At 53.4% G+C, this 13,505-nt stretch overlaps 2 protein-coding genes across 2 annotated transcripts in view; both read right to left on the reverse strand.

The window, feature by feature from the left end:
• C15H7orf50 (chromosome 15 C7orf50 homolog) overlaps positions 1-13,166 on the reverse strand; it is a 32,050-nt gene extending 18,884 nt beyond the window's left edge. The window contains exons 1-2 of the mRNA XM_016189105.2: positions 13,081-13,166; positions 5,118-5,229 (exon numbers count right to left, since the gene is read on the reverse strand). Of these exons, the coding sequence (XP_016044591.1) occupies positions 5,118-5,228 (111 nt within the window). The 5' untranslated portion in view covers position 5,229; positions 13,081-13,166. The remainder of the gene's footprint in view (positions 1-5,117; positions 5,230-13,080) is intronic.
• Positions 1-13,505, reverse strand: part of ADAP1 (ArfGAP with dual PH domains 1) — an 89,062-nt gene that overhangs the window by 40,344 nt on the left and 35,213 nt on the right. The gene's annotated exons all lie outside the window — the stretch shown is intronic.

Raw genomic sequence — 13,505 nt, forward strand, 5'->3', positions numbered from 1 at the left:
TGTGGGCCTGGGGGGGGGGGGCGAGGGGCACGGCCACCCCCTCCATGGGGCACATGCCTCCAGTAGGTGGGGGCTGAGACTCCCCAGGACACTTGCCTGGTAGGTGCAGGGACGTCACCAGGCCATTCAGCCTTCGTGGCCTCGTGCTGCAAACAAGGGCCTAGATGCTGCCTGCCACATCCCCTAGAACCACAGACCCCGCACAGAGGGCACTGGATCCCTATGGACCCCCCAGATGCCCCCTCAGTGGGCCTGCAGTTCATTGGCCCAGAGCCCCCAGACACACCAAGAACCCCACACACACACACACACAATACACAGCAGGGATCCCCCACTTAACAAGGGGTCCCCACCCACAGAGCTCCCTGGGCTGCCCACACCCTCTGCTCAGCCCCCACAGTGAGCCCTGCTTCAGGGAGACAGTACAAGCACTCTCTAAGGGCTGAGTCTATGATCTAATTATCTTGGCAGAAGCACAGGCAGAGGAGGTGTCCACAGCAGCTTCCTGCCCATCCCTATGCCCCCGCGGCCCGGCACTAATGCTCCAGCTGCGGCCTGGCCAGGGTCAGCGGGTCACTGCATGGCCCACAGCCTGTGGCCGGACAGTGGGCAGCTCACGTGGACAGTCGCTGCTGCTCCTGCCCATACCTTTGGTGCCCTGGCCTCACCCTCTACTCCACTGCATGGCTGACTGCTGGCCCTGCTGGTCACCTGGCCACAGCAGGAGCACACCTGCTGAGTGTGACCTGCTCATACCTGTGGGGTTGAGTGTGACTTGTTCACACCTGTGGGGCTGGGGGGGATGAGTGTGGCCTGCTCACACCTCTGGGACTGAGGGGCTGTGACCTGTGCTCACACCTGTGGGGCTGGGGTATGGGTGGACCTAGGAGCACGGTCAGTTGGGAGAACAGGAGAGCATGATTCAAGTGTCCTATGGCGCAGAAACAGAAACACACAGGATGACCCCCACCTTGGAAAGCCTCAAGGGACAGATAGGAAACCCCTTCAGACAGGAAGCCCAGGATGTCTCCTCAGACAGGAAGCCCAGGGTGCCCCCTCAAACAGGAAGTCCAGGATATCTCCTCGGACAGGATGCTCCCTCAGACAGGAAGCCCAGGACACCTCCTCAGACAGGATGCCCCCTCAGATAGGAAATGCACCTCAGATGGGAAGCCCAGGGCACCCTCAGACAGGAAGCCCAGAATGCCCCCTCAGACAGGAAACCCAGGATACCTCCTCAGACAGAAAGCCCCCTCAGACAAGAAGCGCACCTCAGACAGGAAGCCTAGGACACCCCATCAGACAGGAAGCCCAGGACATCCCCTCAGACAGGAAGCAGGACCATGGCCACCATCTGTATTGGGCATTACACAGGCATATGTCAGATCCAGGACAGGATTCCTGGAGGTGAGGAGGCCTCATCACTCAGAGCTCTTATGTCACTTTCACTAGTTCCACTAGTTCCACTAGTTCCTATGGTGACATGTGCTCCCTCCCTCCAGATCTCAAGGCCTACTTGGGTCCTGAGAGCCGTCCTTCATGTGTGTGTGTACATGTGCATGTAAGCGTGTGTGCAGGTCAGCCCCCCAGGTGTGAGCTGCAACAGTGTGAGCAGGCCCATGTGCACAGGGTGTGTGTGTATGTGCGTGTGCGTGCATGCGTGCGCACACAGCTTGGCTCACCCCTCTGGCAGGAAGTGTGCGCACCCTGGCTCATTGTCCCCTGGATGGGGAGCTGGGCGCAGGGTCTGCTTGGAGGGAGCTGAACAAAGGCGGGAGGGCGGGGTCAAACTTATCAGCCCTGAGGAAACCCACACCCCGCATGGCCTCCCCGAGGTCTAGGTCACATGGGGGAATGAGGACAATGGGGTGACTTCTGAGGTAGCACCCCATCTGCTTCCAAGACCCCACCTGCTCAGGGGCCTCCGCCACTTGTGAGCTGATGTGTGCACCCAATTCACCCTTCATGCCGCACACAGGCACCCACAGGCATCTGCATGGCCAAGGCTGGCTGTAGAGATACTCAGGGAGCAGCCAGGGGTGGAGGTACGTGGTCAGTGGGCAGCCCCTCTGTGCCAGCCCCCAGCGCGCCCTCCCGCCCAAGCTGGCTCTCCCCACGGGACTCGAGCAGGGCTGGGAAAGTGCTTTCAAAGCCTCTGTTTTCCCAGCTGCGGCCGCCCTGGGAACTGCAGACTGCTAGGAAAACAAGCCCAGGGACGAACATGGCCGGGTGCGGGGGCTGGGACCAGCAGGCCTCCCACCCACATGTGTGTCCTCAGATGGGGACTGCAGAGTGGTGGCCCTGGGTAAGAGCTGTGGATATGGCTGACAAATGTGGAGAACAATGTGGTGCTGGCATCACCATACACAAGGACCTGGGTTTGAGCCCCCACTCCCCACCTGCAGGGAGATATTTCATGAGCAGTGGAGCAGGGAGGGTGTGCAGGGGGATGGAGGCTGGGGGTGGCTACCTGCAGGCAGTATGTGGTGCCCCAGACTCTCACCAGCAGAGTACAGTACCTAGGGGCCTGGGGAGCTGGCAGTGCCCCCTGCCCAGCTCCCCAGATCCCTGCACCCACATAGCCAACAGAAGCCCTAGGGCCCATTTGCCACCCCACCCCTTGATGTCCTCAGCTGGGGAGCCCAGGGCTCAATATCCCTGCAGTGGGCCTGGTTTTGTTGTTTGTTTGTCTTGTTTTTTTCTTTTTGAATTTTTTATTTTCTCTGAAGATCTGTTTATTTACCATGAGAGAAAGAAGCAGGGCCTCACTCTGACACAGGCAGAGTCTGGTATTGAACTCAGGACCTTGTGTCTGGGAGCCCAGGACCTCAGCGCAGCTCCCCTAGGGTTTGGATCCCTCTCCTGGGCTGTAGGCCAGTGCAGCTCTTGGGCACAGATGGTGCAGAGCAGGGTGGGGATCACTGCTCAAAGTACCCAGGGTGCACACCCCATTCCTTCACCATCACCCATGGACCCCACCTTCTCTAGTCCCGTGAGGACTATGGCTGCCCCATCTCCCCATGTCCAGGTCGCTTCCTGTGACTCCCCTACTCACAGCCACCTGCTGGGAGCAACGCCCCCCACCACACACACACACACAGGCTGGCAGCTGGGGCTTGAGATTGTGGACTGCTCTCTTGGGGTCCTCTGGGTGGGCTCGGCAGTGTTCCAGTGGACACCCTGGGACCCCGGTTGCCAGTAGGCAGTGGGTGCAGGGCCCACCCACTGATCCACTCTAGTCTGGAGGACAGGCTGTCTGAGCTTAGGCCAGGGACAGGGACCTGACCACGAAGGACACGTCAGAACAGGAGCTGCTTGCTCCCTTGAATCCACCACTCCTGGAGGCCATTTTTCCTGTTTATTATTATTATTCACTAGGACAGAGAGATATTGAGAGGGGAAGAGAGCTAGAAAGAGACAGAGAGACACTTGCAGACCTGCTTCACCACTTGTGAAGCGCCTGCCTTGCAGGTGAGGAGTGTGGCCCTTCTGCTTGGTGACATGTGGGCTTAGCTGGGTGCACCTCACCTGGCCCCCAAGGCTCCCTCTCTTTTCAGCTCTTTCCACACGGGTCAAGTATAACTCAGGAACGATGACAAACACTGAGTGTTTAAGATGCCATTGGCTGAGTTATTTTCACACAGGAAGAGCTCTCAAGCTTTACCCGCCAGCCACGGCAGCCGAGGCCTGGGTTGTGGGCATGGGGCCAGGGGCTGGCAGGCTCCATGCCAGGGTGGCCAGCTCCCCTCAGCCCTGAGACTGGACAGGCTACCCCCCCCACACACACACATACACACCACTCCATCACCCTGCACTGCTGGAGAAAGAGCCTGGGCTGAGGGGAGGTGGCCACGTTCAGCAGGAAGCCCAACACCCTACACCATGGCCTGGAAGCTTCTAGAGGAGTACAGTGTCCCCAGGCTCTCCCCCCATGGGAAACGCAGCCGCCTCCCACTCCAAAGCCAAGTGGCCACACCCACATGGCCACGAGGACTGGCAGTACCACAAGAACCAGGCCATGGCTAGGCCATGAGCCAGCGGGGAGAACTGTTCCTGCCCAAACTCCCCAGGCTGCCCCCCACCCCCCCACCCTGCTCCTCCAAGTCTGTCCCCTCTGCAGGCCCCTGGTGACCATGCAGGAAGTGACAGGCCCTGGCTGCAGGGGAGGCTGGACGTCCTGGCCACAAAGCCTCAGCTGGGGACACTGCACCCCTGGCGCCGGCTGTGGGAAGAGCTGGGCAGGACGGCTGCTCCCTGGCAATGCTCCCAGGGGACTCCACGGTCCAGTAGGGCCACAGGCACCCGTCCCTTAGCACCCCCTCCATGTGGTCCCCCACCCCCACCCCACACACAGGATGCGAAGGCAGCTGTCACCAGCTGGGGCCAGCAGTGACACTCCTCCCAAGACCCTCCTGAAACATGGGGCCGCTCAGCCCCAGATCTGTGGTTTGCTGCCTTGGGGACAATCCCCAAGGCGCATGATGACCCCTGCTGACTGGACAGTCAGCAGCGCCCAGATGGCCTCTACCCTTGTGTCCCCTTGGCTCAGGCCACCAGCCTGACACCCCAAGGGCCAGAAACCCAGCCCATGGTGACAGGATGAGCCTCTCCAAGGCTCCCTCCCCTCTTTCCCGAGGAGGCTCAGTGATGAGAAGCCACCACACAGAACAGAGACAGACATCCTGTGAATACAGCTTGGGGGGCAGATGATACAGAGCAAGCCCCCGCCACAGCATCCCTTGGAAGACCCGAGATCGCACGTCACAGAGGCTGGTGGCTGGAGGGAGCCCAGGTCCACCTGGGGCCACAGATGAGGGGACAGACACACGGGGGCCAACAGAGCATTCCAGATGTCATGGGACTGGGCGGCCTGAGGCAGCCTACACCTTGGCAAGAGCTCAGAGTAGGGGTGCAGGCCTCAGCCCTGCACCTGGCCATCCTGGGCTTCCAGGCCCCGAAGTGCCATCTGTGGCCATGAGCTTGAGGACAGGCACAGCCGCCCCCAAATCACCACATCCTGGATGTGCCCCATCACCACCCAGAGGCGAGCTCCCTCGCCACTCATGTCCCTTGCCGCACAGAACCACAGCCCCTCTGGTCAGGATGCGCACACCCACCTTGGGATACAGGTACTGGAGGTCTGTGGCAACATCCTCAGTGGGAGCCTCCTTCAGCTTTTTGCTCTGTCTCTGGGGGTCCTTCGCGGCTGGCCTCTTGTGCTTCGCCATCCTGCAAGAAGGCAGGGCTGAGAACGGAGCACACATCTGCTCTCCCCCCACAGCAAGGCCATGCAGCCACAGGGCCCCAGACAGAATATGACCCTGCCACGCGTGCCCTGGTATCTGTGGACTGGCCAGGCTTCAGTAACCTGGAAAGAGGGTGTGCGATTCTGCCAAGACATGGCTCCCAGGCCAGGGAGACAGCACAGCAGGTGTGTAACAGACTTTCAGGCTGACTCCCAAGTTCAATCCCTGCACCATCAGCTGGAGCTGATGCTCCAGTGTCTTTGTATCCATATCTCTACACTTCTCTCATTAAAATTAAAACAAACTGGGGACTGGGTGATGGCGTACCTGGTTGAGCACAAATGTTACAGTGCACAAGGACCTGGGATCGAGCCCCCAGCCCCCACCTGCAGGAGGGAAGCTTTTCGAGTGGTGAAGTAATGTTGAAGGTGTCTTTCTTTTTTTTTATATATATTTATTTATTCCCTTTTGTTGTCCTTGTTTTTTTTTATTGTTGTTCTTGATGTTGTCGTTGTTGGAATAGGACAGAAAGAAATGGAGAGAGGAGGGGAAGACAGAGAGGGATAGAGAAAGATAGACACCTGCAGACCTGCTTCACCCCTTGTGAAGCGACTCCCCTGCAGGTGGGGAGCCAGGGGCTCGAACTGGGATCCTTATGCCGGTTCTTGCGCTTTGCATCACCTGCGCTACTGCCCAACTCCCACAGGTGTCTTTCTGTTTTTCTCCCTCTATCCCCCCCTTCCCTCTAGATTTCTGGATGTCTTTATCTAATAAAATAAAGATAAAAATTAAAACAAACTAGGGGGGCCAGATGCTGGTGCACCAGTTAAGCACACATTTCACTGAGCACAAAGACCCATGTTCCAGTCCCAGCCCCCCACCTGCAGGAGAGATGCTCCACAAGTGGTGGAGCAGGGCTTTCCCTCTCTAGCTCCCCTCCCCTCTTAATTTTTCTCTGTCCTGTCAGACAAAATAGATTTGTTTTTTTTTAAAGGAAAAAATGGCCACTGGGAGAGGTGAGTTCGTAGTACTGGTACCAAGCACCATTGATAACCCTGATGGCATAGATAAAGTTAAAACAAACTATATTTGGGGCGGAGGGTAGATAGCATAATAGTTATGCAAACAGGCTCTCTCTCATGTCTGAGGCTCCAAAGTCCCAGGTTCAATCCCTCGCATCACCATAAGCCAGAGCTGAACAGTGCTCTGGTTAAAAAATTAAAAAAAAAAAAAAACTTAAAAAACAAACTACATTTAAAAAATGGGGTTCCGGGAGTCAGGCAGTAGCACAGCGGGTTAAGCACAGGTGGTGCAAAGTGCAAGGACCGGCTCAAGGTTCCCAGTTTGAGCCCCCGGCTCCCCACCTGCAGGGGAGTCACTTCACAAGCACTGAAGCAGGTCTGCAGGTGTCTGTCTTTCTCTCCCTGTCTTCCTCTCCTCTCTCCATTTCTCTCTGTCCTATCCAATGACAACGACATCAGTAAGAACAACAATAAAAAAAAAAGGACAACAAAAGGGAATAAATATTTTTTAAAATGTGTCCATTTCCTTTGGGTTACCCAACTTTTGGGCTTTTTGACTATCACTAGTAGTTTCTTTTAATTCTTTCCTTTTTTTTTTTTTTTTTGCCTCCAGGGTTACTGCTGGGGCTCGGTGCCTGCACTATGAATCCACTGCTCCTGGAAGCTTTTTTCCCCCCTTTTGTTGCCTTTTTTTTTTTTTAATTTCTTTATTGGGGAATTAATGTTTTACATTCAACAGTAAATACAATAGTTTGTACATGTATAACATTCCCCAGATTCCCATATAACAATACAACCCCCACTAGATCCTCTGTCATCCTTCTTGGACCTGTATTCTCCCCACCCACCCATCCCCACCCCAGAGTCTTTTACTTTGGTGCGATACGCCAATTCCATTTCAGGTTCTACCTGTTTTTTTTCTTCTGATCTTGTTTTTCAACTTCTGCCTGAGAGTGAGATCATCCCATATTCACTCTGAGTGAGATCATCCCATATTCACTTCTGTTTCTGACTTATTTCACTTAACAGGAATTTTTCAAGGTCCATCCAACATCGGCTGAAAACGGTGAAGTCACCATTTTTTATAGCTGAGTAGTATTCCATTGTGTATATATACCACAACTTGCTCAGCCACTCATCTGTTGTTGGACACCTGGGTTGCTTCAAGGTTTTGGCTATTACAAATTGTGCTGCCAAGAACATATGTGTACACAGATCTTTATGGATGGATGTGTTGGGTTCCTTAGGATATATCCCCAGGAGGGGAATTGCAGGGTCATAGGATAGGACCATGTCTAGCCTTCTGAGAGTTCTCCAGACTGTTCTCCACAGAGGTTGGACCAACTGACATTCCCACCAGCAGTGTAGAAGGGTTCCTCTGACCCCACACCCTCTCCAGCATTTGCTGCTGTTACCTTTTCTGATGTCTGACATTCTCACAGGAGTGAGAATGCATTTGCATTTCTCTGACAATGAGAGACTTGGAGCATTTCTTCATGTGTTTCTTGGCCTTTTGGATCTCTTCTGTGGTGAATATTCTGTCCATGTTCTCCCCCCGTTTTTGGATGGGGTTATTTGTTGTCTTGTTGTTGAATTTGGCAAGCTCTTTATGTATTTTGGTTATTAAACTCTTGTCTGATGTATGGCATGTAAAGATCTTCTCCCATTCTGTGAGGGGTCTCTTGATTTGGGTAGTGGTTTCTTTTGCTGTGAAGAAGCTTTTTAATTTGATGTAGTCCCATAAGTTTATACTTGCCTTAGTCTTCTTTGTAACTGGATTCATTTCATTGAAGATGTCTTTAAAATTTATGTGGAAAAGAGTTCTGCCAATATTTTCCTATAAGTATTTGATAGTTTGTGGTCTAACATCCAAGTCCTTGATCCACTTGGAATTTACTTTTGTATTTGGTGAAATACAGTGGTTCAGTTTCATTCTTCTGCATGTTTCAACCCATTGTTTCCAACACCAATTGTTGAAGAGACTCTGCTTTCCCCATTTAAAAGTCTGGGCCCCTTTATCAAAGATTAGATGTCCATAGGTGTGGGGGGCCCTTGTTGTTTTAACGTTGTTGTGGTTATTGTTGTTGTTATTGATGTTGGTGTTGAATGGACAGAGAGAAATCGAAAGAGGAGGGAAAGATAGAGGGAGAGAGAAAGATACAGAAGCCGACCTGTGGGAGTCGGGTGGTAGTGCAGTGGGTTAAGTGCACGTGGTGCAAAGCACAAGGACCAGCATAAGGATCTGGGTTCGAGCTCCTGGCTCCCCACCTGCAGGAGAAGTCGCTTCACAGGCGGTGAAGCAGGTCTGCAGGTGTCTTTCTTTTTTTTTTTTTTTTTTTATTTTATTTTATTTATTTATTCCCTTTTGTTGCCCTTGTTGTTTTATTGTTGTAGTTATTATTGTCGTCGTCGTTGGATAGGACAGAGAGAAACGGAGAGAGGAGGGGAAGACAGAGAGGAGGAAAGATAGACACCTGCAGACCTGCTTCACCGCCTGTGAAGCGACTCCCCTGCAGGTGGGGAGCCGGGGTTCGAACCGGGATCCTTATGCCGGTCCTTGTGCTTTGCGCCACCTGCGCTTAACCCACTGCGCTACAGCCCGACTCCCTGCAGGTGTCTTTCTATCTCCCTCCCTGTCATACATATTTTTTAAAGGGGGAGGGGTAGATCGTTTAATGGTTATGCAAAGAGACTCTCATGTCTGAGGCTCCAAAGTCCCAGGTTCAATCCCCCGCACTACTATAAGCCAGAGCTGGGGGGGTGGTGGTGGTGGTGGGAGGCCAGCCTTGTTTTTTCCTAATATAAATGCATAATATTCTAATATACAATAATATCTTTTGATATCACCATGTTTATGTTTCTCCCCCCCAAAGTGAAGGTACCCATTCCCAGGGATGGAATAGTTGGCCTGCTTCTACTTGTGGAGGCCTGGGGTCCATCACATACCCCCTAGCACCTGGTCACCATGGGGACAGGTGGAGACAGTGTCCTCGTACATCACGTGACAATGCCAGGTGGCATCCCTTCTCAGGCCCAGAAGCTTCCAGACCCACATCCAATTGGCTCCAAAGCCAGATCCATACTATTCCTAGCTGGAGCCGTGGGCACCAGTCAGCCATTAAAAGGGCAGGGGCAGTGCTGTGAGCTCCGGGGGCGGGGGATGGGGGGCAGTCCTGAGGAGAAGGCAAATGCCGTGGCCACAGCACACACCCCACTCCAGCCCTGAGCCCCCAGATGCAGTGTGGACCCAGCAGGAGCATACACACAGCTGCCTTTGGAGTGTCCCACAGAAGGCATGAGGAAGAGGATGTCCCAGAAGCCCAGGAAACAAAGTGCCCTGGGGCCCTGCTACTGGGACTTCCTGGGTTGTCACGGCTCAGCTTTATTATAGTACTTGCTTATTTCTATTTACTGATTTATTTGTTGAGTCATTTCAGAGCCTCACTGCTCTGGGATGACTTATCCAGACAGAGAGAAACAGAGACAGAGAGACAGGGAAAGATCACAGGAGCAGGGCCTCTCTCAGTGAGCTATTTTGTCAGTCCTCTTCCTTCCTTTGCCACCAGAATTGTCACTATAGCTCAGAGCCTACACATGTCCAACATCCTGCAACCCTACTCCACCGCTCATGAAGCTTCCCCCTGAAGATGGGGGCCTGGGGCTTGAACCTGGGTCCTTGCACATCGTGAAATGTGCTCTACTGAGGAAACCGCTGCCCTGCCAACCTTATTTATTTGTTTATTTATTTATTTTTAAAGTTTTTATTTATTTATTGAGAAACATAGGAGGAGAGAGAAAGAGCCAGACATCACTCTGGTACATGTGCTGCCGGGGATTGAACTGAGGACCTCATGCTTGAGAGTCCAATGCTTTATTCACTGTACCACCTCCCGGACCACGTATTTATTTATTATTATTGCCTCCAGGGTTATCGCTGGGGCTCGGTGCTGGCACTTCTAATCCACTGCTCCTGGAGGCCAATTTTTCTTTTTCTATCTATCTTTCTTTTTTTTTTTAATCTTTATTTATTGGATAGAGACAGCCAAAAATTGAGAGGGAAGGAGGTGATAGAGAGGGAGACAGAGAAACACCTTCAACACTGCTTCACCAATTGCAAAGCTTTCCCAATGGTGGAGGCCAGGGGCTTGAACCTGGGTCCTTGTGCACTGTAACATGTGTGGTCAACCAGGTGTGCCACCACCCGCCCCCTCCTTTTTAAAATATTTATTTTTTTTAAAGATAAATGATTTTTATTTATATTTTATTTATTTATTTTCCCTTTAGTTGCCCTTGTTTTTTTTATTGTTGTTATTGATGTCGTCATTGTTGGATAGGACAGAGAGAAATAGAGACAGGAGGGGAAGACAGAGGGGGGAGAGAAAGACAGACACCTGCAGACCTGCTTCACTGCCTGTGAAGCAACTCCCTTGCAGGTGGGGAGCCGGGGGCTCGAACCGGGATCCTTACACCGGTCCTTCCGCTTTGCACCACATGTGCTTAACCCGCTGTGCTACCACCCGACTCCCAAAATATTTATTTTTTTAATTATTTTTAAGTATTTATTTATCCCTTTTGTTGCCCCCACTGTTTTTATTGCTGTAGTTATTACTGATGTCGTTGTTACAGTTATTATTGATGTTGTTGATGGATAGGACAGAGAGAAATGGAGAGAGGAGGGGAAGACAGAGAGGGGGAGAGAAAGATAGACACCTGCAGACCTGCTTCACCGCCTGTGAATCAACTCCCTTGTAGGTGGGGTGCCGGGGTCTCAAACTGTAAAATATTTGTTTATTCCCTTTTGTTGACTTTGTTGTTTTATTGTTGTAGTTATTATTGTTGTTGTTATTGATGTCATCATTGTTGGATAGGACAGAGAGAAATGGAGAGAGGAGGGAGTTGGGCGGTAGGGCAGTGGGTTAAGTGCAGGTGGCACAAAATGCAAGGACCCACGTAAGAATCCCGGTTGGAGCCCCCGGCTCCCCACCTGCAGGAGAGTCGCTTCACAAGTGAAGCAGGTCTGCAGGTGTCTATCTTTCACTACCCCTCAGTCATCCTCTCCTCTCTCCATTTCTCTCTGTCCTATCCAACAACAACATCATTAACAATACAACAATAAAACAACAGGGGCAATAAAAGGGAACGAATAAATAAATAAACGTTTAAAAAATGGAAAGGAGGGGAAGACAAGAGAGGGGGAAAGAAAGATAAAAACCTGCTTCACCCCTTGTGAAGCAACTCCCCTGCAGGTGGGGAGCTGAGGGCTCGAACCGGGATCCTTACGACAATCCTTGTGCTTTGTACCACCTGCGCTTAACCCGCTGTGCTACCTGCCTGACTCCCCCCCACTTTTTTATGGTGGGTGGTGTGGGGGATTGAACCTGGAGACTTTGATGCCTCAGGCATGAGTATCTTTGCATAATCATTATGCTATGTACCTCCTTCCCGAATTTTTCCATTTTATTGGACAGGAAAGAGAAATTGGGGGGGGGGGAGGGAAAGACACCTGCAGACCTGTTTCACCGATCTTGTACCCTGCAGGTGGGGAACTGGGGGCTCAAACCTGGATCCTTGCACCAGTCCTTACACTTAGGACTCTGTATATTTAACTGAGCACACCACCACCTGGCCTCCCATCTCCCCCCTTTAAATTAGAAATGACAGAGAGAAATTGAGAGGCGACATAGAGAGGAGAGACCCCTGCAGTCCTGCTCCACTGCTCATGAACCTTCCCCCTGTAGGGAGCAGGGGCTTGAACCCAGGTCCTTGTGCATGGTAACGTGTGCTCCATACAGTGCACCACTGCCCTACCAGCCCTGTTTTTTCCTAGTGGGAGAGACTCACGAGGAGAGACAGCACCACCCACCCTGCACAGGATCCCTGAGCAGCACTGGACACTCGAGGACAGAATCCATCTCTTCAAAGTGCCCATAGGGCTGTCCAGGGCCACCTTGGATCCACTGCAATGCCGGCACCAGGACACACAGCCAGCAGGGCCCCTCTGCCCAGGGCTGGCACTCGTGACAGGGAGTCTAGAAGGTTCTGGCTCAGGGTACGAGAGCGACCGGGAGCCCAGAGCCCGTAGCTGCTGAGTCCTGGGTGGCGTTGGCAGGAGGTAAGTTGGCAAATAATTAAATGCTGGTCACTACCACGTGGCGGATGTGCCATGACTCATTAAAAAGTGTAACCCAAGTGTCTGCTAGGAGGCAGGGACTGCACAGGATCAGGAGGGAGCCCCCCACTTCTCCCTGGAGCAGACGGGGTACCCCAAGCTGGGTGCCTGCAGGGTCCTAACCCTGAGGTGGCAGCAGATGTGAGCCGTACTCCCTCACCACCCGGCTCACTGTCCTGTCACCAGGCAGCGGGGCCCCCGGCTCCTGTGAGCCTTGATTCCTCAGCTCACCTCAGACTCCCCGTGAACCCTGGATTCCTCACTTCCCCGTGAATCCTCGATTCCTCAGACTCCTCGTGAACCCCATTTCCTCAGACTCCCCGTGAACCCCGGATTCCTCAGACTCCCCGTGAACCCTATTTCCTCAGACTCCCCGTAAACCCCATTTCCTCAGACTCCCCGTGAACCCCGGACTCCTCAGACTCCCCGTGAATCCCAGATTCCTCATACTCCCCGTGAACCCCACTTCCTCAGACACCCCGTGAGCCCCGCCCCTCAGCCTCTCCACAAAGCCACATCACCACACGATCCGCAGCCACTGAGAGGCCCTCGAGCTCCCAACCCCATGACTCCCCGACACCCCGCGCCCCCGACACGCGCCCCCTAACCCCTGACCCAGCACAGCCAGCCGTCCTCTCCTCACCTGCGCGCTGACCTGTCTTCCGGCAGTGGCGGCTCCTGGGTGACACGTCCCGCCCCGGGAGCGCCCGCCCATTGGTCGAGGTCTGCTTCCGCCCGCCGGCAGGCCAATACCCAACGGCATCCGCGAGGGGGCGGGGCCTGTGCATGACGTCATCCCAGTGCACCGCGGGTTGCCGTAGCGACCTGCCACGCGGCTTTTGCGGGACACGGGGACCCGCGCGGAGACGTGGACAAAACGAAATTCAGGGACGGGAGAACAAAAGGCATGAAATCCTGGGACAAAAAAGCCTTTTAAGTCCTGAGACGATGAGAGAAACAGGGACGAGTAATGAAACCAAAGCCCCTCTGCCCCATCTAAGCACGGAAACATCCGAGCAAGAAAGCCGGCGGTGGGGAGGGTGTGCGTCTACACGTGCCTGCCCGCGC

This window comes from Erinaceus europaeus, chromosome 15 (genome assembly GCF_950295315.1).
Source record: "Erinaceus europaeus chromosome 15, mEriEur2.1, whole genome shotgun sequence".
Taxonomy (NCBI): domain Eukaryota; kingdom Metazoa; phylum Chordata; class Mammalia; order Eulipotyphla; family Erinaceidae; genus Erinaceus; species Erinaceus europaeus.